At 41.4% G+C, this 26,708-nt stretch overlaps 2 protein-coding genes across 4 annotated transcripts in view; one reads left to right on the top strand and one right to left on the bottom strand.

The window, feature by feature from the left end:
- Positions 1-22,276, bottom strand: part of LOC145448326 (uncharacterized) — a 29,514-nt gene extending 7,238 nt beyond the window's left edge. Inside the window, exons 1-11 of one of the 3 annotated variants that reach the window (XM_080326706.1) lie at positions 22,123-22,276; positions 21,835-22,067; positions 21,275-21,374; positions 20,315-20,517; positions 19,004-19,273; positions 17,868-18,103; positions 16,698-16,840; positions 10,696-10,837; positions 10,561-10,627; positions 1,312-1,500; positions 1,157-1,254 (exon numbers count right to left, since the gene is read on the bottom strand). In XM_080326706.1, coding sequence (XP_080182832.1) covers positions 1,157-1,254; positions 1,312-1,500; positions 10,561-10,627; positions 10,696-10,837; positions 16,698-16,840; positions 17,868-18,103; positions 19,004-19,273; positions 20,315-20,517; positions 21,275-21,374; positions 21,835-22,067; positions 22,123-22,158 — 1,717 coding nt within the window. In that variant the 5' untranslated portion in view covers positions 22,159-22,276. Of the gene's footprint in view, positions 1-1,156; positions 1,255-1,311; positions 1,501-2,567; positions 9,569-10,560; positions 10,628-10,695; positions 10,838-16,697; positions 16,841-17,867; positions 18,104-19,003; positions 19,274-20,314; positions 20,518-21,274; positions 21,375-21,834; positions 22,068-22,122 lie in introns of those variants that run through there. The other 2 variants (XM_080326707.1, XM_080326705.1) reach the window with 2 other exon arrangements.
- Positions 22,277-22,995: 719 nt separating this feature from the next.
- LOC145448539 (proteasome subunit alpha type-4-like) lies at positions 22,996-26,708 on the top strand. The gene is made up of 5 exons (XM_080326948.1): positions 22,996-23,181; positions 23,248-23,440; positions 24,745-24,964; positions 25,028-25,150; positions 26,433-26,708. The coding sequence occupies exons 1-5, from the start codon at positions 23,088-23,090 to the stop codon at positions 26,598-26,600; spliced, it is 798 nt and encodes a 265-aa protein (XP_080183074.1). The 5' UTR covers positions 22,996-23,087; the 3' UTR covers positions 26,601-26,708.

Below are 26,708 nucleotides of genomic sequence, written 5' to 3'. Positions count from 1 at the left end.
CCAGATGGAGAGTAACTCTTGAGATATCATGCTTATTCCTCGCGAATGCGTGTCAGGAAGCCTGGTATTCTAACCAGATGTCTATAGATGGAATATACTGGAGCCCGACTGCTTATCGGTTCGCCGATAATATCGGGACGATATCACACTTTGAAAGAATTAGAATTATCGGTATCAGCCATTGAAGCTGAAAAATTATCGGCAATTTTCGTGACGTCACAACATGGCAGTAGGAAGTCAGAAAACTATAATCTTTGACCGCTAGACTGAGAACATTGATATATGTCACATAGCTTACATTTAACAGGTGTCCAGATGTAGCCTTTCTAGTTTACTTGATGTTAAAATATAACAATGGCTGTAAAGATGTTCAAATAAATGCTCTGAAGCTTTGACAATGTGCTTATGTATATCCAACTTGTTTTGAATATCGGCTGAATGTATTGGGGTTCTCGGTCAAGGTGTGAGATATCGGTTTTATTGGTATCGACCCAATAATCCAATATCGATCGGGCTCTAGAGTATACCAAAGATTATTTGCTGCTATTTTTGCACTCGAATGTCCTTCAGCGATAAAGTGCCTTAAAATCCCATTGGAAGTCGGATATTTCCGTTGTAGATGTCCCTGGCACTACCATAATAACAGAAAGAGAAGTCAAATTCATGGATAAACTTTACCAGAAGTACAAAAGGACATATATATGAAGATTAAATTTGTAGCAAATAATACCTTTGAATTGTAAATTTTTTCTACATTCGGACCAGTGTCGAAAATTGAAGTTGGTTTGTGCGGGACATTTTTTTCGATTTGACCAAAATGAATATAATTTTTTTAATTTATACCAAAATGTTCATTAATTCCTGCTACGGGCGAAATTTTTTTTTTTCTAGTCCTAACCCTACTGTACACCACCCCCTAGCCCAACCCTGAATATTATCCAAACCGTAACTATAACCCATATGCTCAAGTGTCGCATGTTCATATGTCCACCAGTGATTATGAATTTTGATTACTTCTACTTGAGAGTTTTTAGTATTAATATTGTTTTACTTACTGGGAAATCGTTACCTCTACTTGCGTATAACGATGACTACTTTGAGCACCCCTAATGTCCACCTTTTCCAAGATCCGAAATCAACAACAGTGGCGACTCACATTTGTCATTTGACGCTGACGAGCGAGCAGCATCCTTTGCATTGGAATTGTTGCCGTTCGACGAATGATCGCGACTGGATATCCTCAAATCGGATCGTCTGAAAATAAACTTCGTTATGTCGCCATAAGAGGTAGTTAGAACCGCGCCACCCAACCCGTTGTCCTGGTTTCTCATTGCAACAGCCGATGAAAATTGCCTGGTCAGCCCGTTCAAGCCGTGGTCCGAAGGGTTCCCTTTGAAACCGTTGTGTAGATCCGTGGTGCGGTATCGCGAGCCTTCATCGAAGGAAACATCGTGCGCGAATCTGTACGTGCTTCCCGGATCGGGTAGTATTGCCGCGGAACTGAAACATCGCAATGTGTCAGCACTGAAAATATGTCTCTCATTTGTAATACCTCGTGCAGGGGCTGTCACAGCGGATCAGTGAACAGGATTATTTAAATTGGCTGTTTTCTATGCCAGGTACCATCCCAGCCACAACCCTTGGACTTGGGACCGGCACTGACAGTGGTAACTCTGGCCAGTGGTTAGAGCAGAGCAAAATCAAGTAACTGAGTGATTGATTTCCGAATAGAGTATTAGGCTTCTAGTCAAGTATCACTCATTATGACGTCAAAATAGTGTGGATTATGTGAAAGTTAAAACGTGCAACTTTTTGCAAACACAAAGAAAATAATGACAGTCCTACATAAAGACAATTGGCATTTTTTCGATCATATCTTTTCATTGCACTTAGTGACAATGCTGCGGGTCGATCACGACTTCAGAGAAATGAATCATTTTTTTAATGTAAACTTCAAGTTCAAAGCATGGAGACAAAAACAGTATTTAATGAATTTATCAACAATAGCTGTTGAAGTCAATCAGACATTTGTGGTCGGTCAAAGTTGTCAACGAATTCTTGGAACTCTGGCTGCATGTCGTACGTAAAAACCCTTAGTAACAGCTACACGTGAGCATCAGTTATATTGAAACGGCGCCTTGTCTCGTAATGATCAGTTCATGGTCGAAAATGTATGTAGACCCGAACAGAGCAAGTAGTTTCATAACCATCTCTCTCAGGTTGGCAAACTTGGATTCATTCTGTGACGCATAAAATTCGTCAATATTTCACTTTCATGGTAGAAACTCTCCGCGTGCCGTTTAAAATTCCTTTACAGGCCTAATCCAGCCCACGGGACATATGTTGCCCGACCCTGATCTAGAATTAATGCACTGCTCCTCTTGCGCACATTGTATATTTTAGAAATACTGCGGAATCAACAGCTGAAAGCGGTTGCATGAAGCAATAATCACACTCCTCAGAACTCATCTTAACTTCATGGCTGTGACATACTCATCGAGACACAACTAGCCTACGACGACCATCCCAAACTCGACCACAAACCTCAATCCCAACAATCCACTCACTTGCGATCCACATAAAAAGACAGAGCCCCGTTCACACTGCCTCCTCCCGATTTTGCTATTTCAGGCAGGGGTGCTAAGGAAGACTGAAAATCATCGCATCCCGGCGCTTCATCATCCAATGACACACGTTTCCGTTTTCGACGTCCAAACTCCCCTTTCACATTTGGTGTAAACCAATGCTTGTGCCGATCGCCGGGGTTTAATTCTAAGTTTAAATCCGTGATCGACAAGGATTTGGGACCGGATTCGTCACTACCTGACGACACTGATTTCACCGATTTAATCTGTGGTTTTATCGGGGGCCCAAACGGGAATGTATATCTCCTTGTTGCGTCAGACAGAACATAGTTCAACTTGAACGCTAACTGCTTGCTTTTACTATCGTACAGTGGCGTGTTTTCGATTTCAACCTTCAATTCCTCAGGCCCGTCGTGTTTGATGGGGCATTTCGAAGCGAGCGTAGCGTAGGATTGCGCTGTTGGCGCATCTTCACCCAACGAGAATTTTTTCCACATTGCAGACAGCGAAGGGCTACGTAAAATCTCCTGTTCGATATCGGCTACCGCACGGAGGCTTTTCGTAATCGGCAATGTTTCTCTAGTCAGCTCGCGTTCCATCAACCGTAAAAACGTGACACGATCTTCGTTCAAACGCTGTGACCCACGGTCTTCCGTTTCCGCTATTTTTAAGAGAGGGAAACCGGTTTTGCGAGTCCACCTGTTCTCGTCATGACTTGTCATGTTGGCACCAGCATTATCACTTTCTGTACTCCCCACCAGCTGTTTGTCTGGAGTTATTCTCGAATTAAGCTCATCAGATCCCGGCATTGCATCGTTCTTTTCATATTTCCGTTTGAATTCACTATCCCGTGACTCGTGATGATAAAATACTACAGTGGCTGAATCTTGTTTAACGCTAGTATCGCCAAAGTCTGCACTCCTGCCGAGTAGCACGTTTCTAGACAATTTTGGTATACTTTGCGATACCTCTGCGTCGCAGGACGCATAAACCGGGTGACGCACGGAAAACGAGACTGGGTCCGACACCAAGCGTACGGGGCCCTTTTCCAGCCCAGTCAAACTCTTATCGGTTCTCGCTAGGATAAATTTGCTGCGCCGAGTTTCCGTGTGCAGCGGTGAAAGCTTTTTACGCGGCACCCGCGTTATTTTCGGCGTCTTGGGTTCATCGGGGGATGTTTGTGAGGATCTGTGCCGTGCCGGTTGCTTTGCACGTATCACGAAACTTTCGCAAACGTCAAAAATTGGCCGGTCACCTCCTTTTTTCACTTCGTCAGTATTTTCAACGTCTTTGCTGCCGTTGCCTGTGCTTCGTTCGTGAATTGTTCTTGAATTTTCACCCTCGCTTTGACCAACGTGTTTCGGGGATTCTGTCCCATCCGACACACTGACAGCATTGGAAAAGGACCGGCCCTGCACACAAGTCTCTAAGTTCGGATCTTTCAACGAGCCAGACTTTCGAATTTTCCCTTTGTTCCCCGCCATCACCTTTCGAGTTTTTTTCAAATCTGAGGCACGATTCCTGCCAATATCATCGCGCCCCTTTGGAATGGACGCAACTCTATTCGATTTTGAGGGATCATTTCTTTTAGTCGCGGGTGGCAATGGCGATGTCCCCGCGTTTCTCGGCGAGGAAAACGGAGTGTTTTTAGACTGGGGGGTATTGGCAGGTGCCGCGGGACTTCCGTCAGAAATTCTCGAATCTACACGCGAAACCTGATCGGAAGCCGTAATCGAACTGAGCGAAGCTAGATAAGGTTGAGCGGATATGTAATAACTGCTCGCCGACAGAGTATTCGCCCTTTCCGCCAACATTCTTCCGCTTCTCCGAAAACTATTTTCGGCGTTAATCTCTTCGACCGCGCGCACAAATTTCGGCATTTTCAAAACTCCCGGTATTTTGTCCATCTCAAACTCGGCTTCCGTAATCTTCTCCGAAGCCTTTTTAAGATTTTGTTCGAAAATGTCCGCTGCCTGCCGCCTTCTTATGTCAATGTCAGAGTTATCCGCGAATCGCGTAGAGCGTGTCTGACCACCATTCTGAACTGCGTTCTTTACATCACAATGAGTTGGGTTTTGTGTGAAACCTCTCCTTTTACCAATCTCCGTTCCTTTCGAGATGGTATCTATACCAACATTATCCACTGTCCTTAGATTAGCCTCGACAAATACGTCCGAATTCTCTTTGGCAAACACATCGTTTACATATCCGCGGGACAAGCGGTAATCTCTTTTCTGCGCATTTTCACGATCGAAATCCACGTCTCCAATGGTATTTGCTTTGTCCAATTTGAACTGGGCTCTTTTACTGCCTAGCGTCTCGAGGCGGGGTTTCAATGTGTGATTTCGACTGTTCAAATTGGCGTATTTCCTGGGCGACGTTAAAGCTTCTTGATACAATGTATCGTCGGGTGAGATGGATTTTTGAGGCTCTCTGTGAAAGGCATACTTCAAGTCGTCTTGACACACAGGCACGGACCGCAATACATTTCCTTCCGAGTTCGCGTCTTTCAATTTGAAAATTTTGACGCCGACACCTTTACCCGAATGGAATTTGGCCGGCATTTCCCTGCCCGGTTTCGAATCCGGCTTGCCCCGTTTTTTCAAAGAATCGTGACCACTTATTTGGTTGTATTTTCTGCCCTTTCTTTGTATCAAAGGCGGCACCGGTTTTGGGATAGAGTTCGAATTTGCAAAATCACCCCCCTCTCTATACAGCGGCGGGACTCTTTCGTTATCTATAGTCCGTTTCTTTAACGTAGCTTTCGGTTTAGTGTCGTACACCTGACTCAAGCTATGATAACTGTCCATCAACTCTGCGAGTTTTTTCACGTCGTGACCGGCTTGCTTTATATCCACCATCTTACTTGAAACCATGATGCCAGCAATCCATCAACATAAACTTATATTTATAATAATGAACTTTGCATCAGCAGACTGCACTGAGACGTCTTTACTGCCGCCGCGTCACCTGACCTTATATTAGCAAACACGTTTCTACGATACTGAAGAAATTGGCGTGTTTATCAAGTGATTCCGATGGTTATAAATCACTGGCTATGTATATTTATAACATTTTGAATCTCTTGAAGCGCTATCCGTCGGCAACGCTAAATTGAAGTCGGGAATTGGCGGATACTATGACCACCCTGCTACTTTCGCGCAGATTGGGTGTTCGAGTGGATACTAGAATAACAAGACCCCACTTCAAGTCACCCTGAAAGGACTTATTAGCAAACAGCCGGAATGTAATAAGACTCATACAGCCAACTAAGAAGAGCACTACCCTGCAGAGTAATCCAGCCGATACTGGTAGACACGCGGCATAAAGCAACACATTATATACCCAACTCTGCGACAAAAGGCATTACCAAACGATTAATCGCCCCGGTTATAGCACCTTCCGACCTAACAAGACCGATATGCGAACCGCGCGTTTAGGCAGCAATGCTATCTGTTGGCGTATAATATCAGGCCCATTGTTGTCGAGGTATGTACCAACACACGTGACACGATATTTCTATAATACCCGGCTAGTAATATGTCATATCGATGTTGACAATCGCGACCCGCGTAATACAATGACACCCGAGAAGGTAATTCGACCGGCTTCAAGGACATAAGTGGATTCTTCCGATGGTGCGCGAGGACGCGTAATTATTCCTATTGGCGACGCGGTCAGCGTTTGCTTTCAACTTGAATACGCGAGAGTGTAATAATTGCAACATTCTGCAAAATTGTGTTGAGATTGGCCAAATCGTATTAGCGAGATGCGAATGTCAACATTAACACGGTGACGCTACGCGAAAGTAAGCTTGGTAATGGTTGGAGGCTGACTATTTCGTAATTGCCGACCGGGATGGAATGGCAACTGTATGGTACATCAGCGCCGAAATACACATCGATAAAGTCGGCATTTTACGCATTCAAATTGTAGACAAAAACGAAAATCCTAATTAAAGCAGCATCGCTGGTTAGCATTAGTATAAACAGAAACTATTCATAGCGGTGGGAAACTTTTCGAAGAAGCGATTGCAATTGCAATCACGGATTACCGTGTACCGGCGGAGTTGATCAATCCAATCGTAACTATTCGAGTTTTCGGCTAGTGAATCGGCATTCTTCATGTGCTTAGCAGATTTGGAAATAAGCGAGGTGCGCTCATAAAAATATTCGGTGATTTCAATAATATGACTGGTATGGAAAAGTGCACGATCGCAGTATCAATGATAATTTGATTGAAGTTTATTGCCATATTCCACTACGCATCACCAACTGTTATGATGCCGACAGGTGATGCCTCAATTTATCCTGTTATTTCCATTTCGCACCGTTTAGGCCTATACACAATTCCACAGAGTCGTTGTGCTCTGTTGTGTCAAACAACATAGGCTCGAAAGATAAATAATGCGCTTCCATCATTCGGCTTGTACTACTAAAGAATTCCGTCATAGTACGTGACATACTTGTTGCTACAACACGACTCCATTCGAGTGGAGCCATGGAGAGTTTTATAAACAAGACAGAGCCGCCAGCGGGGCGCACAGGTGGCAAGCGTTACGTTATTGTAATACCTACGGTTAGTTATCTATATTGTAATAGCGCGTGCTTACGACGACACCTAACGGACAACACGCCTTGTAAGGGTCGACAAAATCCCAAATAATAATATACAATAGAATAGTTTATTCGTATTGAAATGAATATACATTATACAATCAGAGGTAAAGAAGCAATCGTGTCAGCGATCGGACTACGTTAGAATAAATGCGTCGTGAACTCATCGTATAGTAGTCTTACTATGCTATGGTATCAAAACAATATATGATCTAACAACACATTCATAATAACCTCCACAGGCCTTATGCACGGCGTGCTTTGAACTCGTGCTGTACTCGAGAGGTAGTATCTCGCGTTGTAAACTGGTTGCCCTACATTTGAACATGTGCCACAATGAATAAATATGACTGTTGAACATACCAAACTCTAGCATGCGACTTTATAACCCCAAACTATCCGTAACCCGAGGTCCAATCCTAACCATAACATCAGCCAATACGCTCAATTGCTTTTGCTCTATTGCCCTCATATGTCCACGACCTTTAAAACTCCTGGTTACAGTACTTAGAGTCTTATATTATGACGTCATCGAGGATTCAAACCGTATGGTAAAACCGCCAAAAAAATCTGACTTCCATACGGAGACTATTACATGCCTATGCTCCGCTGAGTAGGCTATATCCTGTACCAAAACCCGGCGCTAACAATGCAAATGCCAACGGCGGGTGCCGACATAAAAGGAGTGCCACGGTGAATAGGCCTGGTAAAACTAATGACGATATTATCGAATTGATTCAATAAAACACAAAGCAGTTATAACAACTACATCAATCCCGTCTTCGAGAAAGAGTTGAGCAAACTCCCGGCACCACAAAACGAATCATTGACTTGGTCAAAAACAGACCGCGTACGGAAGTTTTCAAGAACAGTTGTCTTCCGCATACCTATTTCTCCGTTGCCACAAAATCTAACGAAACGATATTGACCAGCAGTGGCGACGGATATTAGACAGATAATATCAACTGTAATCATTCGAGTCGCGTAGTTAAAGATGTTTTTTCGAGTCCTGAATTCATATACGCCTCTTTCCTTTCGATGCAATGTACCCCATAGTGGAAGCCTTGAAACCCCGATTGGTCGTACGCCGTATCGCAGCATACGAAGCTTAGTACAAAGCTACGCATGTTGACGGGAATATCATTTCTGCGACGTCGTGATCAACCCATCAGCATTGTCACGAAATGTATGAAATGGGTTGGTCGAAAATATACCAAATTATTTTCAACGTGATCTAAAACTGGCATTGATTTCTTAGTGATCGCATAAAATGTATAGGGCCGGGCACAATGATTCGAGTACTCGAATCTGGGAATCGAGTATTAATTTTAATGATTCGAGTCGAGTAGTAAAAGACGATTTTTTCGCGTACTGAAATTATACGTTCCTCGCAATTGAAAGTTAATTTATCAATAAAAATTATAGTTTCGAAACTAATTTTCACTGTTGTAGCCTTGAAACAGTGAGTGACCGTATTGTAGCATACGAAACATATACATGTAGTACCTATAGCTACGAACGTTACTGGAAATTGCACATTTCCGAAGTCATGATCATCCCACAACATTGTCAACTAGTGCAATGAAACCAGTATGGTCGAAATAATACCGAAGTATCTTAAATATGATGGATATAACAGGCATTATATTCTTTGTGGGTGCATAAAAGGTACATATCTTAATTTTGACATATTACATTATGTTGTGACGTCATAATGATTGATACTTGATGATTCGACTCGACTCGAAGCATAATACGTGATTCAGAATCGAATCACTCAGGTACTCGATTTTGCCCAGCCCTAAAAATGTATGCATATGAACTATCCACATGATTCAAACTTTTATGACGTCATAATGAGTGATATTTGAATAGTCGACTCGGAGCCTTGTGTACTCGGTATACCCAGCCCAGGTAATCGATCTTTCGCCGCCCTAGTCGTGAAGTTGCCGTGGTATGATCCACAGGTGTAACGCCAATAGGTTGCGGGTTCGAGTCCGACTATAGATAACTAACCTACGGATAGATACGTAACACCCGTCGTCACGCTTGCTTGCCCGGAGGAAATTACTGCTCAGGAATCTGAACGCAGCATAATTGCTAATCCCATAGCTGATGACCTGAGCGCTCAATTTAAATAAAGTTGATCTTATTTGAAAGCTACTGTCGCACTGATTTCGAAAATATACATTACAATCTGATCAGGGCAGCGAAACCCACTCAAAATACACCTCAAAGTCTGAAAATCTGCATTGTTGTAAACAATCGCAACCATGCAAGGGCCATTGTTATGGTCATTGTGCTGCGTCGCTGCCATTGTTAGCAACAATGCCGATTTTCATACTTTGAAGGCTCTTTCGAGCGGGTTTCATTCCCTTAATGAACTTTTAATGTGTATTTTCAGAATTAAGGCGACAGTAGCTTTCAAATAAGATCAACTTTTTGTAATTTGAGATCTCAGGTTGTCAGCTATGGGATTAGCAATTATGCTGCGTTCAGATTGCTGAGCAGTATTTTCCTCCGGGCAAGAGAGCGTGACGACCGGTGTTGCGTATCTACTATCTATCCGTAGGTTAGTTATCTATAGTCCGACCGAGATCGACTCTAGAATCCCATCCCAAGCGTTGAAGGTTTATCTAGGCTCCTCCACGTCATCTGATCCGCGAAAGCGGTGTCATAAAAGCCTAGAAGTGCGCCGACTACCAGCCAACAGTTACGGAATCAAAATAAATAATATCGGCCTGTTTTAAATGACCATTGATGTAGAAAAACACTATGAAAACAACAACAACAAATCGAATCATTGAGGGACTCGATTTTGCACAGCCTAGAAATCAAAAATACGGTTCTGAACGAACATACGTAATCTTGCTATCGTCTCATTTCATAGCTATTTTATCGTGTTTTGAAATGATGATATTATAAATAAACTGAACTGAACTGAACAGATACAACGTTGTTTGTTTGTGGTATTCACGGTGCTTGTCGACCAGTATATGGTCAATTGGTCATGGTCATGTACACCAGGCTAATTTTCATTTGATTCCGTAGATACCGACTTGTAGCATGGCCCACTTCTAGGCTCTCTAGAAGACACCGCTTACACGGATGATATGGCGGGGATGAGCCTAGATAAGCCTCAAACGTTCTTATTAAATCCACTCAAACTAGCACAATCAACATTGACGTAGGAGGTAGAACACATAGGTTCATTTATTTTCAGCCCACACGATATAGACAACTTGTCGAGAGCGCGGTATCCGCCGCCTGGCCTGTCTGTCTTATCTTGTATCAGCAGTTTGCTACGAAAAGCCTGCACCGCGTAACACAGTGTCTACATAGAACAGAAAAAAACTCACAATTCGGACGGCGACATCTCGTAAAATTTCGGGAGGTTATTTTGGTTCTTGTGCGCCGCCAATGGTTCTGTGGCACGAGAAAGGTAAACAAATGAGTCATCCAGCGCATGCGCGACGCGCCCGGTAAAATCTCACTCAGCATTTTAATCTTTTGCCGATCCAAAAACTTCCTCTGCAGCCTCTGGCTGTTCGTGGACAGCGACTTTTGTCGGGCGGCCCGTTGATGATTCTCGCTCATCAACTGCAAGCTCTCCAGTGGCCCTCCGTGAAAGGAGCTCTGAAAATGGCGACGGTTAATGTGACGTCATAAAGTTCGATGAAAACGTCGCCCGAAAAGGGTGAGTTGAGTCGCACGCAGGACCACGAACACGCATATAAACTGAATATTAGGGCTCTTCAAAAATGACTTTTTTTCTCAAATCGTACTGGCTACTTGATAAAATTGTTAGGTTACCTAATTTAAGCCTACACACAAAATTTGGTTCAATTCCAGCCAGTAACCGCTTTGCTACAGGAGAATAAAGTTTCTAATTATTATACAAAAATAAATAATAAAAAATTTGAAAATTTTCTGTTCATCCCATGAAAGAGTTAGGCTGTCTATAGAAACGATCCTCACCAAATTTGGTTCAATTCCAACCAGTGGATGCGGAGTTATTGCCGTCAAAAATTTTGGATTTGAATAAAATAGTATTTACGGTGAGCACAACTATAATAAATAAACAAAGAATCGTTCACCGTAAATACTATTTTATTCAAATCCAAATTTTTCGACGGCAATATCTCAGCTTCCACTGGTTGGGATTGAACCTAATTTGGTGAGCATCGTTTCTATAGACAGCCTAACACTTTCATGGGGTGAACAGAAAATTTTCAAATTTTTTATTGTACGATTTGAGAAACAAAGTCACTTTTGAAGAGCACTACTGAATATAACCAAAATATACATCCACGATCGCGTATCCCAATAGTATTGAATTTATTCCTATCAAGCAGATAGTGCGCTGGATCGCTCCTCGAACAGCACCTCTACGGAATGCATAGCCGACAAGTAGAGTCGTACACAATGATGATGCAGAAAATGAGCAGAAAAATGATGAGCAGAAAATTGTCAATTTTCAAAGTGACGTAACTTTTGACCCCAAAGTCCAATTTTCATAAAATAAAGTTCATCCTGTTCGGAATAAGTTTATCTCTGCGCGTACCAAATTTCAGGAGATTTGAAGAGGTAGTGATGTGAACATAGTTTGTCTGTGTATGGAATGGCCCTATAGTAATACCCATTTGTAATCTGAGCCCTACTGTACATATGCGAACAGCAGAGGAAAATGATGCGCCCATATAGAAATATCAACTCGAAATCGTGCTCTCATCACGAAAAAACTCTGTTCCTGGTACGTTTGGGCGATTCCAATGTCTTTCCACTATAATCGACATTTCGACAATCCTGATCGAATGTCAACAAATAACTGCACGCAACAAAGTGACTAATATAACCATCGGCCAACCCGAAGAACCGTCATCATTTACAACGTGCCATAAATTTCCGGAAGCAACCCCTCCGTCAACTCGACCGGTGAATCTGATCACACGGGCTGAGAACGGATAATTGTTTGATAGTAGTAATATGTGAAACTACCAATATTCATGACGAAATTCATTCGTGAATCCTAGAGACTATTCATAACATTACCACTCGCGATTTCGGCGCGTACAGTAAGCCAAGATCAATAAATAGATTAATCCGGAGCTCGCCGGAAATGTACAATGGACATTAGACATAGACAGTATAACATGGGTATTTGGCGCCCATCAGTTAGTTCATTACGACTATCCCCTGGAATGCGGCCGTGAGCTAAGAATTATATTTTCGAGGATAATTCCTTCACACCACAGCATCCGAAACATTTGGCAAATGGCTACGAAGTACGCATGTTCAAGCGACATTTCTTTGAAGTAGCGATTAACCCGCTGTGTTGTCACAGTGGCCTTTGTCATATTTTTGGTAGCCACTCAGGAAATTCTTACCTATTTAAACGGGAATATCTTATTTGTTGTCGAGTGAAAGGTACACATTTCAGATTTCCCCTTATGTACAAGACGTCATAATGATATATACTCGATTAGATTTTGCGAAGCCCCCATCGAAAACCCGCAAAATTTAAGCATGGTCGTCATAAAAACATGACCAGTGTTATAATTTTTCCGCGATAAAGTGCGTAGGCCCCGCTTTAACATTGTTTCAAGATAAAAAGAGTAAAATTAAAGAACTAGTACGTACAATCGGGGACCAGCGCATTCCTCTACATTTCGCTTGTCAACTATCAACACAACATCTGGCAATCGTAATCGCCTCTCTTCGATAGATCATAATCGATCGCATTTTAAACATGCCTGATTCTTGAGTAAAATCACGACTATTCATCGTAATCCATAAATACGGGTATTCTCACGCAGAAAAGCGTCGGTTTTTTAAACACCATTATACTTTATCATATACTTGGATCGAATTTCCGTAAGCCACTGGTACTGCGTTGATACTGAGCTTGAGCAGTAGGGTTCTTCAAAAATGACTTTTTTTCTCAAATCGTACTGTTTACGTGATAAAATTGTTAGGTTACATAATTAAAGCCCACACATCAAATTTGGTTCAATTCCAACCAATGGCCGCATTGCTACTGGACAAGAAAGTTTCTATTTATCATATGAAAATCAATAACAACAAATTTGAAAATTTTCTGTTCACCCCATGAAAGTGTTAGGTTGTCTATAGAAACGATGTTCACCAAGTTTGGTTCAATTCCAACCAGTGGAAGCGGAGTTATTGCCGTCGAAAAATTTGGATTAGAATAAAATAGTAATAGTAAATAATGATAAATATTGGAATTGGTCACCGTAAACACTATTTTATTCATAATCCAACTCGAAGGCCGATACTCAACACACAGCCGATGCCGTTGTTCCATCGTTGCGAGTCATAGTGATGAGTGACTTAGCAGGGATTTATCATAGCTTACGCAATACCCATATTATTTCTGTAGCTACAAATATCTACCGTAAACATGGGGACTCTGCTGTAGCTTAGAACAAGACCAGCGGCAATCACGCGTTGTAATTACAACGGGTTCCCATACTCGCGTCACAATCATAAATTCATAATAACGAACGGAACAATCGCAGCCGCGCGCACAACAAAAGATATTGTAACAAAAAAGGCGTAGCGATTGCTCGCCTATTCGCAACAGGCAATTACTTTTCAATAAGGAATCGCCAGTGACTCGCTAATGAGCCCCATTGTGTGATCGCAAACATTTTGACGAGGCAGCATTTCGCTTTTATACGCGGCAGGTCCGAGCAAGATACGAAGTACGGCTTCGCAATGAGCATACTTCCTCGGTACTATAACTGCTTTCACATCACCACGGCGTAGGCCAACATCCAAATAATCATCATTGGTTTATTAGCAATAAACGTTTCGATTAATGAATACACGGTTGAAACATCAACGAACACGTTAAACTGTCGGGGATTCGGTAGAATATAGCTTGCAAATGCAAATTGTGATTAAACCACACAAAATTGAGTTAGGTAAGCAATTTGTGCCGCGCTGAACGGAGTAAATACGAAATAATTCACTTGTATGCTGGCTTTTACTAAAGGCAGTGGTATCTTGACGTTTACTTCCAGCGTTCTCACGCGTCCCATCATTCAGCATGTAAGCACCGACTAACTATAGACTAGACAACTAAACTAGAATTCTAGTAAACGAAACTGATCGAAGCAGTAGAGATTATTTAAAAGATCTTTGATTTCAAACGGCGCATCTATATTCGCAGAACGACTGTCGCCGAGTGCAGCGATCTATTAAAAAACGAATTCAAGAGTACCTTTCCGCCCACGCCTCACGCTAATTCCTCGTCTACGGTAGTAAGCACTATATCTGAGGGTCTTATCACTGATCCTACCTAAATTAGGCGGCATCCGGCATTGATTTGCGTGAACGGCGTTTCGGGTAATTTCCAGGCACTTTAACATTGGTCGGATCTCGGCAGTACACGAATCACCACCGAAAAATGTGAAACTGAAGGCCGATTTGCGCCATAGCGTAGGGGGCAACTCGGGCAAACGGCACTGTCTGGTATAAAATTTCGCTTTCCCGCGCATTCCAATAGATGAAAACCAGTCAAAAACGCCAATTCCTGTAAAGGCATAGCAAAGGGCGCAAAGGGGTGGGGTGGGTTCTGTTTTCACGCATACAGGTACACCCCAGGTTTCTGATTCGTTACCGACCATTGCAAAGGGCGTGACAGTAAAATTTGGTACCAAATAGTGCCGACGGCCTGATTTGCACCCTACGCTATGATGGAGATTCACTTAATACTAAATACACAAGTGCGTACCATGGATTCAATAGAGACGGCGCAGCGACAACAGCGCGACTTGCTGTGCTAGATTGAAAATCACTCGCTATTCTGTCTGTGACTGGACGCATAAAAATTCACGTACGACCGTCCCATAGCCGTTATCAATGGCCGGGTTAAACCACTGAAAGTCTTTCTACAGTATCTATGGTAAAATATATTCAGGAAACACCTGCTTCAATTCTGATACAGAAACTACTCGGAAACGCGACTATTACGTACCATCAACAACCGCCGAATAAACCACGGGGTTGAACAACAGATTCAAGGCGGCGCCAGCACGCCAAGCAATAATAATCATACCATAACCAAAACAATAAGCCTTCATTCAAGCGCCGGACCGCACATAATAAATCAATCGTATGATATTTCATATCGTTTTCGAGTGCGCTATCGGCAAACCACTCGTGCTCCCTTCAGACGGGACTGCGTCGCTAATTATAGCCGCGAATGCCTCTCGCTTTAATACATCGCTATGCGAACACAAGACCGCGAGAATCTCCGCCAAAGACCAGCGCCATTGTGTGCTGGGAGACTTTCAATAATCTTCCGTACAAACAATCGCATAATAGAAGCCGACATCGCAGATAGTGTTGATGTATTCCTGTTTTCGCGGCGTAACGACGGGGTATACATATGTTACATACTTGATATTGGGCGCCTATCGCTGAGCGATCAATTTACAACAGATGGTAATTCGCGTTACAAATGTGTTTGCTAACATTCGACTGTGGACTCAATCGCGAGGCCTAATTACGTACGGCGACAATATTTGCGATTTCAATTCGCATGGAGGTCGGGAATCGTGTAATGTGTAATCAAATACATGTACGTAACCTAGGACAGCCTATGGCCGCCAGCTGAGAGTGGCAAGGTGGATTTAGCTACATTAGAATGTCAATATTGAGATGTGTTGATCCATGACTTGTCAGCGATCAATGATGTCTAACTGTCTCTGATCTGCACAAATGGTATTGGACGCCTAATTAGGACCCTGAATCGCCAATTTAAACGCCAATTCGAACGCCTAAACGCACGGCTTGAGTGACCTTGTTTTAAACACTTCACTTCTTCACTTGGTACAGAGAACCGATGAACATAGCCTTGGATTTATGGCCACGGAAATAGCAGCTCATTGGCAAACGAATGAGATTCGCTGTCTTGAAACGCAACCAATTGGTACTACTATATTTGTGCCGGCGTAGTTTCTACCATGGATATGAATTCTACTCAAATTCTAGAAGTTCGCCGCCCGCGTGTTTCCGCACCACAATCAACACAAAAAAATAACATGCCGATGCAGCATTATTTTTTTCACTATTCGGCATCAAACGCGTGGCGTCTCGTAACTTGCAAATTTCTCAAGGAACTTGATCGCCGAGGATGGGACGCGGCATATCATTGATTGCTTTCAACCTCACGGGTACCAGAAATAGAAGGTTTGGCATACCACGGACTGACGGACAGAACATATGCTAATTGTACCTCTGTAAACTTTTAGAACTACAACCTGATTTTTAATAATACCAGCGACGATATTCATCAACGCCACAACAAAATACAACCACGCCAAAATTGTTAACTTCAACTTCACATACACGAGACCACAGACTATACCTCCCTACGCGGAACTAATTTTCGGTGTGATAAATTCACGTTGGCACGTACCACAAGCGATACCGTAAATCGTTCGAGCGCGAACAGCAGTCAACTCACCGAGCTCGGCACCATCTGCGTCGCAGCTTTCTGCAGTTGATTTTCGAATCCGTATGGCAGAATGAAACTCGAAGACATATTGCTGTCGATGCGCGCGCGGCCCCTGCGCGGTTGGTACTGGACCATGCCCTGCGCGTTTTTGGCTGGATATGCAAGGGTACGGTTATGAAGGAGGCCGCCAATATAGATGGTTAAAAACGTAGTCATCGTTGCTACTCAAAGTACATGCAGAAGTGGCGAATTCCAATACAAGTCAAGTCAAGTAGAAGTAGAAAATGGAAGGTCTGAAACCTACTGAAGTAAACAGTTTCTTAAAATAGATTAGGTGGAGGGGCCGGATACTTTCAGCAGTTAACAGACGGTGGCTATTTTCAAAATTGAAACCGTGCATCTTAGCACAAAATGACTGATCAAACTATGAAAAGATACAGTCATCGCAAATATATTCAGTTACGACGATACAGAACAGGGTTACAAACTCATCACAAAACTACTTTATACTTTTCAAAACGCAACAAGACTACATCCTATTTTTCAAAGCACAATACGTAAAAGCCAGTGTTGTTACGACCCGAGTCACTTTCTAAATTACGAAAATTGACTCGCCCTGACTCGAGGCAGCTTGTACTCGAGTCATTGAGCACGACCCGAGCCTCAGGCGGCCAAGACAGGCAATTTGTTGTAACTCGGAAGAATATAAGCTGCACCCGGCACGTTATTAATAGTCCGCGTATCAGTACTGGTGTTCGTAAAATAGAACCAGAAACTGTGTAAATTGAGGAAAATTAGTGTATAACGAATGCGAGGCATTAACATCACCCAAACGGAGTTGTAAAAAATGTGTTGAACAGGATTGAAATGAAAATGACTCGACTTGACTCGAGTCAAAACAAATAAAGTTGAATTGACTGGTGACTCGGGACCTTGCGACTTGATTACAACCCCCGGTAATAGCGGACTTTCGACGGGTTGCAGTGGGAATGCGTGGGTGACATTATTGGGATATTTGTACCTATACTGGTAATACTGTTTTGATGCTTGAAAATAAACATCTATTGCGGCGAATGGAACAACGCTGAAAAACCAATAGACCTGAATGGAAAAGTTTGTCCGCCTCGATTAAAAGCTGGAGAATGCCTACGCGACGTTGCAACGCAGCGCCACTCTTACCGGCAATCCGCGGGTTCGACTTTGAATTCATAGTTTTCCGTATAGAAGAAATCAGGTTCAAGGTATCGTCGCTCAACGAGTTTTTGTCGCTGAACTCGTCCTCAGTATACCGAAGTGAGATTTCGCTCAAGTCCAACGGCAGATTGGTCAGGTCCGCCCCGGTCAGCCCTTTCACCGTGTCGCAGGTTGAAGCGGATCGAGCCGGTTGGGGAATTCGCTCGCTTTGTGGTATTGTGCTGCAACGAGATGAAGATCGGGAATTAGCGGCATCCAACGATTTATCTTGGCAGTAGCTCAGTGGAAAAAAATCAAAAGTAATCGCTTGCATCTCAACCAAAAATTTTGGTTTTCTCCAAAGTACGACCATAGGCGCCTGAGATAGTCACCTGGTCATAATCGGTAACAAAGTACTTCTACTTTTTCTTAGTACTCAACTCAAGTAGTTTTGGCCTGTATATATATATATATATATATATATTTAGGGTTGCATTTAAAACAAAAATCAATTTAAAACAAGCATGCTTAAAACAAGGCCTTTATTTAAACCATGTTTTTTTTGTTTTGTTTTTCAAGTGTGACGTCATAGTGTATTGACATTGACAATTTAAAATATAGGGTGAATGAAGCTCCTTTGACGAAATATCTGTGCTAATAATGTTGAACCGACTATTTTGAGGGTTCCAACCATCCCATATCGATATACGTCGGCAATATCGGGTGGTAATTGTCCGTAGGCTCATACAACATGTTTTTTGGAAAGTATTTACACAATTATGGCACAATTTTACATCTTGAAAAAAAAAAACATTCGTTTTTTTTAAAAAGGCCTTTTTTTAAAACACCGTTTGTTTTAAATGCAACCCTATATATATTATATATATATGGAAATATTTCCAGACTCCTTTCATTTTTTCCTTCAACTTGAAGTAGTAAATCCCTACTAACGAAGACGCACCCCACCTCCTATCAACTGCTAAAAGCATGCGACAGGCAGAGCAAATCTAACTTATGAGACTACTTACTTCAGAGTACTTTAAAGAACTTCCGTTCTCTACTTCCACTAGAGGACGTCATGACATGACTCGCGAATCAAAAATCGCTTATCATAATAACGGGCGTTTATAAAATTAAATCACCAGACGCTCAGCACGCTGGCGGAGGTGCTCGGACAGGACCCCTCGCTCGACTTTACGCTCTCCTTTTTCGAGTACGGCACGCACACGATCGAGAGCCTCGACGCCTTCGACGAAATGCAGGACGTGTTGTACTTGCAATGCTGGTTCCAGTACTTCAGAAACGGCGGCGTTCTGCGGTAGCACTGAAACACTTCATTCCGATACAGCTGAACAGCGTCGGGACGGGCCTCGCTAAAATCCTGGGTGGACGACGAGACGTTGCCTCTTTTCCTACAAAGGCCAGAGACGGTCAATACCGAACAGAGGTTGTCAATAACAAAGTGTAGTCAACAGTCAACATAAATCACACAAGAGTTATACCTTCAGGTTCATTGTACTGTGCAATATTTTGATACCAAACGACTCAACAAATGCTGTACTGTTGTGTAACACACGCATTCAGGATTACAATGGCACAGTAATTCTTCCAAAACAGTACTAAGCCATGCGGCAAGGGCTGACAATCTTGCAAACAGGTTTTGCCAGATTAGCCCTTTTCAGAGGCAGTTGGCCTTAAAAAAATTTGTTTGGCCCCTTGGCCCTTTGTTTTCAATATTTGGCTCTTTTTGGAAGCAGTTGGCATATAGTTATTATAGTATCAAACTAGCTATCTTTTGGTGAAAAATCCCAAAAATTAAGTAAGCCTATATCAGTTAGATAAGTTTCGAATTTTTAATAAAAATTCATAAAATTTAACTTACATATTATAACAAAGTTTCATCTTGCGATTTCATATTCAGTTGGAAAAGGCTTGAAATAATAGCAGTTCATGTAGTTTAGTTCGGTGTCCTACAATACTATCAACAGTTGTAGTGGATTTGGTGTGCAACAGTATCAACAATATAAATCTGGAATTCCCGGTGATCGTCAAAAAGTATATGGGTAATATGGCTACGTTATAGACATTGTTAAGATTATTATGTATTATAAGCAACGTTATTGAACAATTTGGCCCTTTTTCGACACTGTTTGGTCCTTTTTCTCAAAAGCTGTCTGGCAACCCTGATGCAAGCTGTCAAGGAGCAATCTTGATTTTTCTTCGTTTACTTTAGCGGGCAGTTTCACTTTATCATTCGGTTTGCATATCATAGGAACTGAATATATTTTAGAAGATAGCAGCTACTTGTAGTGTCGTCAGTAGAGCCCGAAAAATTTATCGCTTTGAGGATAATATCACAACAATATCACACTTTGAAATGGAATATCGATGTGTCCAGATGCAGCCTTTCTAGTTCTGTGGACGAGTGGAACTACCTGTACAGAATGATATACCTTTTGCTTTTTTTGCGTAGAACGGAGGTTAGCGGGTCACTATCGCTGCTGCTGACTTTGTATTTTTTTCTGTTAGCTTCGATGATTCGCGATTGCCTGAACGCTCCTGTCGGAAATCTTTTGGGCTGGATGGTGACGTTCACGTTTGAAGTGTCGAGGTCCGGTATAATATTGTGGAATACACTGTTGGGTCCCGGCTGATTCTGGCGGTTTGATTTCATAGATTACGATGTCGCAGAGCAAGAATACCGTAGGCCAGGAGTGGCAGGCTAATCTTATCTCCTCATAGGCCGAATCAGCATAATAACCGGATTTCAAATGGTCGGATTCAATTTTCTAAAGCATATGAAGGCACCAAAACATGTCCTGGATTCTGTAGAAGCTACACGGTCTATGATCTTACTCTCGCAGGCCACCTTCGGCTCCTGAGTTTTGCATCTGTCTGATCTGTGTCAAGATCAATCTATGGGGCGAATACTTCAAATTCTGTGAGCGCTTATAAAATTCTTGCAATTACGGCATAATACAGTGATACAGCTAATTGGATCTGAAAACAGTTTAATTACCTGTAATTGTGTATTTGGGAAATTGAGGATACTTCATATTTTCTTTACAACCAACTCAACTACATCCTTGTTTTCTTAACACATAATGTACTTTGCCATTGACATCATTTTAGGGCCAAGAATAAGTGTGTGGAAAGATTGTTCTTCGATTCATGCTTTCTCTACTAGTCTATCAATGGTTTGAATGATGGACCCATAATTCACACCCTCTTCTCAGCTAAAGTTGTTGACTAAAATATCATTACATTTAGCCCCCCCCGATATAATATATCATGTTGATTTTTTTCTCCTCATGCCTATATCACAGCGATGCTATACGGAAATTCGCCAACAACAAAAATGACAGGTCCATGAATTTGCGGCCGACAATATCACACCAAAACATAATAATCACCTGTGGTTTATTTATTATCTTGAGCCCTTTACTTTTCCCAGAATCTTTTGTTGCGGGTTGCACGAGCAAAGGTGCTAATCTTACGTAATACCCTGGAAACCTAAAAAAATAGTTTCCGATTTTAATAATACGTAAGGCAGAAAACGCACACCGGATGACAAACGGATGATATGGATGAGAAAGAGAGAGGGAATTTCTTCACCATTGCAAATAATTCAGATTGAATATAAATTTCACATTCCTTGAACACCCAGATCAGCAGAAAAAATGTAGGGCCTGGCGCCTATGTTTCGAATGTCGTTAAGTCTGGTACATTTGAGTAAAAGTTAAAGTGGGCAAAGAGAATGGCAATGCCGAATAAAATATGACTATATGTATTCTTCGTATATAGATATTGTGACAAACTTTCGCCAATAATATTAAATTTATTTTATTCTTGGTCTTGGCTAAATTTACTTCGGATATTCTCAATTGTTATAATTCATAATTAGATGTCCCATAACCAAGTTTATTGAATATAGGGCCTATGCATATACCATGCAAATATAATACCAGTTTACCTCTTTTTGTGGTCCGAAGAGCTTAGATTTGAGATATCTGGAAGCCAAGGTGGATTCCAATACTCGTGATGCTTTCGCCTGTCTACCTTGTAACCACCCTCAGATTTGATAGATTTCGCAAATTCGTCAAAAATTGAGTTGGAAAATGGAAAGAGTGTCTTCTTGCTTTTCTTGGACTTACCAGTCTTACGTTTTCGTTTCTCTACTTTTTTGGTTGTTTTTGAAGGAGATATCTGAATAATTGAGAAATTACTACAGGTTTTATGCTAACTTAATTTTCATCCTTACCTTTAAGGGTTGATCTTCTTCAGTCCCTTCAGTCATAATACGCCGCAATCATTATTGATCGTTGCTTCTCCAACCCGAAAATCAAGTTAGGGAGACTTATAACACTTTTAGTTTTATATAAACATTGAAGCATATAATTTTGGACAGAAAAAGAAATTAGTACCGGTAATTAGAATTGAGAGAGCGTCAATTAAACCAATACAGAAGCAAAAAAGTGGCATAAACTGAAAGGCAGTACGGTAAAATTCTATCAATTTCCTTCCATCAACCACTCCGGCTTGTAACAATAAGTAAAGCAAAGACTTTTCTACCCATAAAAATATTCAACATCAACTTTCCATGCCTCCATCATTAGGTAAACATTAAGCCTGGCTGCGTATACACGGTGCAAGTGCAAGTACCGGTAACGATTATAACGAAAGTTGAAAGAAAAGTAAATAAACAATCTGCAAAAGAAAATCTGAAAGTGCCCGAGCCATTAGACCGTGACGGTAGCGGTTCACATTTCTAGATTCTACAGGTGATGGAGCACAGAATTATAAATGATCACTCAGCAAGGTAGATGAAATTGTACTAAAAATTGGACTCAAAATCAAGTACATAAATGTTTTTATGCAACCTTGATGGATAATAAATGACGAATAATCCTTTCATTTTAGCGAAAAGTCAAGGACGATATATTATTTTTATTAATGATTGGAATGATAAATTTTCAGAATAGATGTGAAAATGCTACCTTTTCATCAAGCAGTCACATAAAATAGTATAATTTCGGGAGATATTCATCCAGTGCAGACTGCAGAGAGCTCATCGGTTGTGTGTTTTGTGCGTATTCATCCAACGCATGAATAATCTCACATTATGCTTCGTCACCTTTGATTCATGAAATTTTGCATTCATGCGATTTTGTTCGCAACTCCTAGCAATATTTTGGTGTGAATTAGAATCATACACCTTCTACAGCGATGTCTCGCAGATATGATTCAGGAACCACAATATTTTCGCCGGAAGGTCGACTGTATCAAGTCGAATATGCCATGGAGGCTATAGGACACGCTGGTAAGCGTATTTTGAACTTTGATTACGGGATTTTGTCGCATAACGACGGCCTGCATTGAATTCAAGGAACGTGTCTCGGAATTCTCGGTAAAGACGGCATTCTTCTTGCCGCGGAAAAAAGAAACGTTCACAAATTGCTCGATGAAGTGTTCGAGTCTGATAAGATCTACAAACTCAACGAAAACATTGCATGCAGTGTCGCAGGCATCACCTCGGACGCTAACGTCTTGACAAATGAATTGAGAGTCATAGCACAAAGGTATTGATTTGAACTTTCAGTACCTAATTTCGGTGTTAACTACATTAGTACATGAGCACATTTGTACTGAATTCTGCCATTGTGGAATCGTATTTTTTTTGGATTTGATGTATAGGCTATCACTGTTAAGGCGTTTAGTTTACTGATAATACCTTACTCGCACTTGCTTGTGTTTCGCCTGATTTTTTTGGGTCACTTGGTTTCAAGCGCCGTGGCCCATATTCAAGAAACATGCACAAACTCATTTTGTGTCAAAATATGGTAGCATAACAATTCAATCGGGAAAACTATTACCGGTACTATTTGTTTGGGTCGCAAGATTTTACAGATCTGAATTATTATTTTTAAATAAGATACCGGAACATTCTTAATATTGTGTTGGGAACCGTTGGCGCACGGTACCGTTGTGCTGTATAAAAAGAATAAAGATTATCCTTCGATCGAAGTAAATTTGTCAACACTCGCACAGGAAATTGTTCCGACACCCAAAAATTATATCAAAATGGACTCGTAAATATGCGATTAGGCTTCTGAAAAAAGTATAAAATCTCATTAAAGACACAATTGTGATAAATAAAATTATTACGTTGCAAGTGGACGCTAAATAATGTGTGAAACCAACCAAGATCTTCATATTTTCTATATTGTCTGCAATCGAATCAAAGAATTAATAAAAAACACTGTTATTCACAGTCCAGTTGCCTAAAGTTGAAAGTACCTTGTGTGTCAGAGTGGTTTCGTCACATTCACTAGCCTACTTATATTTCCCTAGTGCGCGGCCAATTTTGGTCATAAATAATACTGCCAAAAATTTACTTCTTGAACAAGATTGACTATTAAGCGTTAGATGGGTCAAAAATATATTATGAAAGTTTTCGATGAATACAAGCGTTTGTGCCACCAAGATTTTCCACCAATTTGTCTTCATTGGATGCATTCAAAAATAGTATTCACGGTGGCAAATACTTTTTTTTTTAAATCCAAAATTTTTAACTTTGCTTCCACTGGTTCGAATTGCAGCAAATTTTATCTATATGCATCGTTTTACTAGACGACTGAACGATTCCATGAGATGGCCAGTAAAATTTGAAAAAAATTTAGAACCATTTTTATTCGATGAATTGAAACTTTTTTCTCATATAGCGATGCTTTTTGCAGGTAGGAATTGAGCCGAAATTGGCATGCAGCGTTTTCTTTTTATACAACCTAACAATTTTCTCAAGCAGCCGGTAAAATTTAAAAGAAAAAAAAATTTTTTTAAACAGCCCTAATGAGCCCCTGTGACATGTAACTTTCATTTCAAGGTATACCATCCAATATCAAGAACCTATTCCAGTGGAACAGCTGGTTGTGAATCTCTGCGACATCAAGCAAGCCTATACTCAATTCGGAGGCCTGCGACCATTCGGAATATCAGTTCTCTATACGGGATGGGATAAGCACCACGGATTTCAACTATATCAATCCGACCCCAGTGGTAATTACGGAGGCTGGAAGGCAACATGCATTGGGCATAACAGTCAGGTTAGTGAATATTTTCGATTCGTTGCCCCGGTCCATGTAATCTTGTAGCCAATATGACTGCAGGCTGCAGTTTCGATGCTCAATCAGGAATATAAAGAAGAGGAAACAACTGTTGCATCTGCTTTAAAGTTGGCAGTGAAAGTCCTGAGTAAAACATTAGATACGAACAAGTTGACGTCAGATAAGGTAAGCTTGTACTTTTTTATTTGAGTATCAAAAAATGTGTCGGCTTCAAAAGTACCCAGTTAGTTTTCAATCCAATGTATGCATGTTACAGAGCTCAAAGACTACACTACCAATAACTTGGACCGCTCAATATCTCCCAGGGCATTAACCAAGTTATTTCATAAAAATCGTTTCTTCACATCTTCCACTTTCTTTCTTTTGGTGAATTGGCATCAGCTCTATAAGCCTTTTTTGCCATGAATAGTGATTTAATAATGATCAACATAATCTGAAGCGCACACGCTTGCAGCTAAATCACATCTATTTCTCAGACCGCATACTTAACGTCAATAGTCAATACCTCATATCGAATAAAATAAAGGGGGCATATTAAAATGCCAATTTAAATGGCCGCTAGTCAAGAGCTAATATGGTGGATTATACCTGTGGCTGTTACTGTATTCAATCGGCCAATCATGGTCTTATTACCGTTTCCATTGTTTGCGAATAATTGTGCAGCTAGAATAGATCTTGATGATATGTTGTATGATCGATTTGGCGGGTAACATTTGTGCACGATTTGACTGGGCCGGCACACAATCGAAAAAACTTCGAATCTGACGTCTGCCACTGAAATTGACTCCAAGAGAAGCTGATGTCTACAAATTAACATCACTGTGCTTTCAGCCTTCCGTCACATGCTACCTCATTTTGTCGCTTGCCTTTTATATTCTCTGCTTTACTTTTCATTGAGTGTGCAACTGTGCATGCCTCTATATACTTTGCCTAGGCCAAGGTGGGTTTCTGATCTCAAAGACTACTCCAAGTCGTTTCGACACCTTCCTATCTTTTCATTGTATCACAGGTTTGTGGTGTGTTGAAATGATCAAAATATTAATAAGCTGATACTGATACTTACCACTTTTTTTTTGGTGGCCTCTGAAATGACACCCGCCTTAGTCAAGTCTTTGTTGACATCCAGATATAAAGCGTCATATCAGAATGTGGGGTTGATTACCATGGCACTCGGTGTCTGGCTTATATTTAAGAATCAGGAAAAGGTTGTGGGTTTGGCTCGATTGATTCAAATAGAACGTGCCAAATTGTCACCGACTGTGTTTCTGTCATGATTGAAGCTACACTTTTCAATGTGTTGCTCAAACAATTAGGACAGCACTTTCCAAACCTATGCTAGCACTTGCCCAAACCCTAGCTTTGCACATATGCTGAATCGCGAACAATATAGGTCCCCTATTTTCTTTGCGGCCTGTACTGTAGAGACTAACTCATTGTGCTATATCAGGTGGAAATGGCGACGTTAACGAGAGAAAACGGCAAGACAGTTGTGAAAATCCTCCCGAACTCAGTCGTCGACAAGGAATGCAAGCTGTACGAAGAGCAGAAGGCAAAGGAGGACGCTGAAAAGAAGGAGAAAGAAAAGAAAATGACCCCGAAAAAATCAAAGAGTTGAAATGACACCCACTAACAGACTCGAACGCACTCGTACAGAGAGCAGTCCGGATGGTTTGAAATCCTTTATTTGCGCTGCTCGCGAAAATACAATTTCCACTTACTCCCA

The sequence above is a fragment of the Botryllus schlosseri genome, chromosome 10 (genome assembly GCF_051294905.1).
Source record: "Botryllus schlosseri isolate E-star chromosome 10, Bs_hap1, whole genome shotgun sequence".
Classification (NCBI taxonomy): Eukaryota; Metazoa; Chordata; class Ascidiacea; order Stolidobranchia; family Styelidae; genus Botryllus; species Botryllus schlosseri.
This window is presented reverse-complemented; position numbering and strand designations above follow the sequence as displayed.

What these genes read in the sequence shown, in the direction of transcription:
- LOC145448539 (XM_080326948.1), top strand. Translation starts at nt 23,088, where the DNA reads ATGTCTCGCAGATATGATTCAGGAACCACAATATTTTCGCCGGAAGGT. An exon ending in TTGAGAGTCATAGCACAAAG is followed by an intron (nt 23,441 to 24,744) that starts GTATTGATTTGA and finishes TTTCATTTCAAG; the next exon opens with GTATACCATCCAATATCAAG. An exon ending in GCATTGGGCATAACAGTCAG is followed by an intron (nt 24,965 to 25,027) that starts GTTAGTGAATAT and finishes ATATGACTGCAG; the next exon opens with GCTGCAGTTTCGATGCTCAA.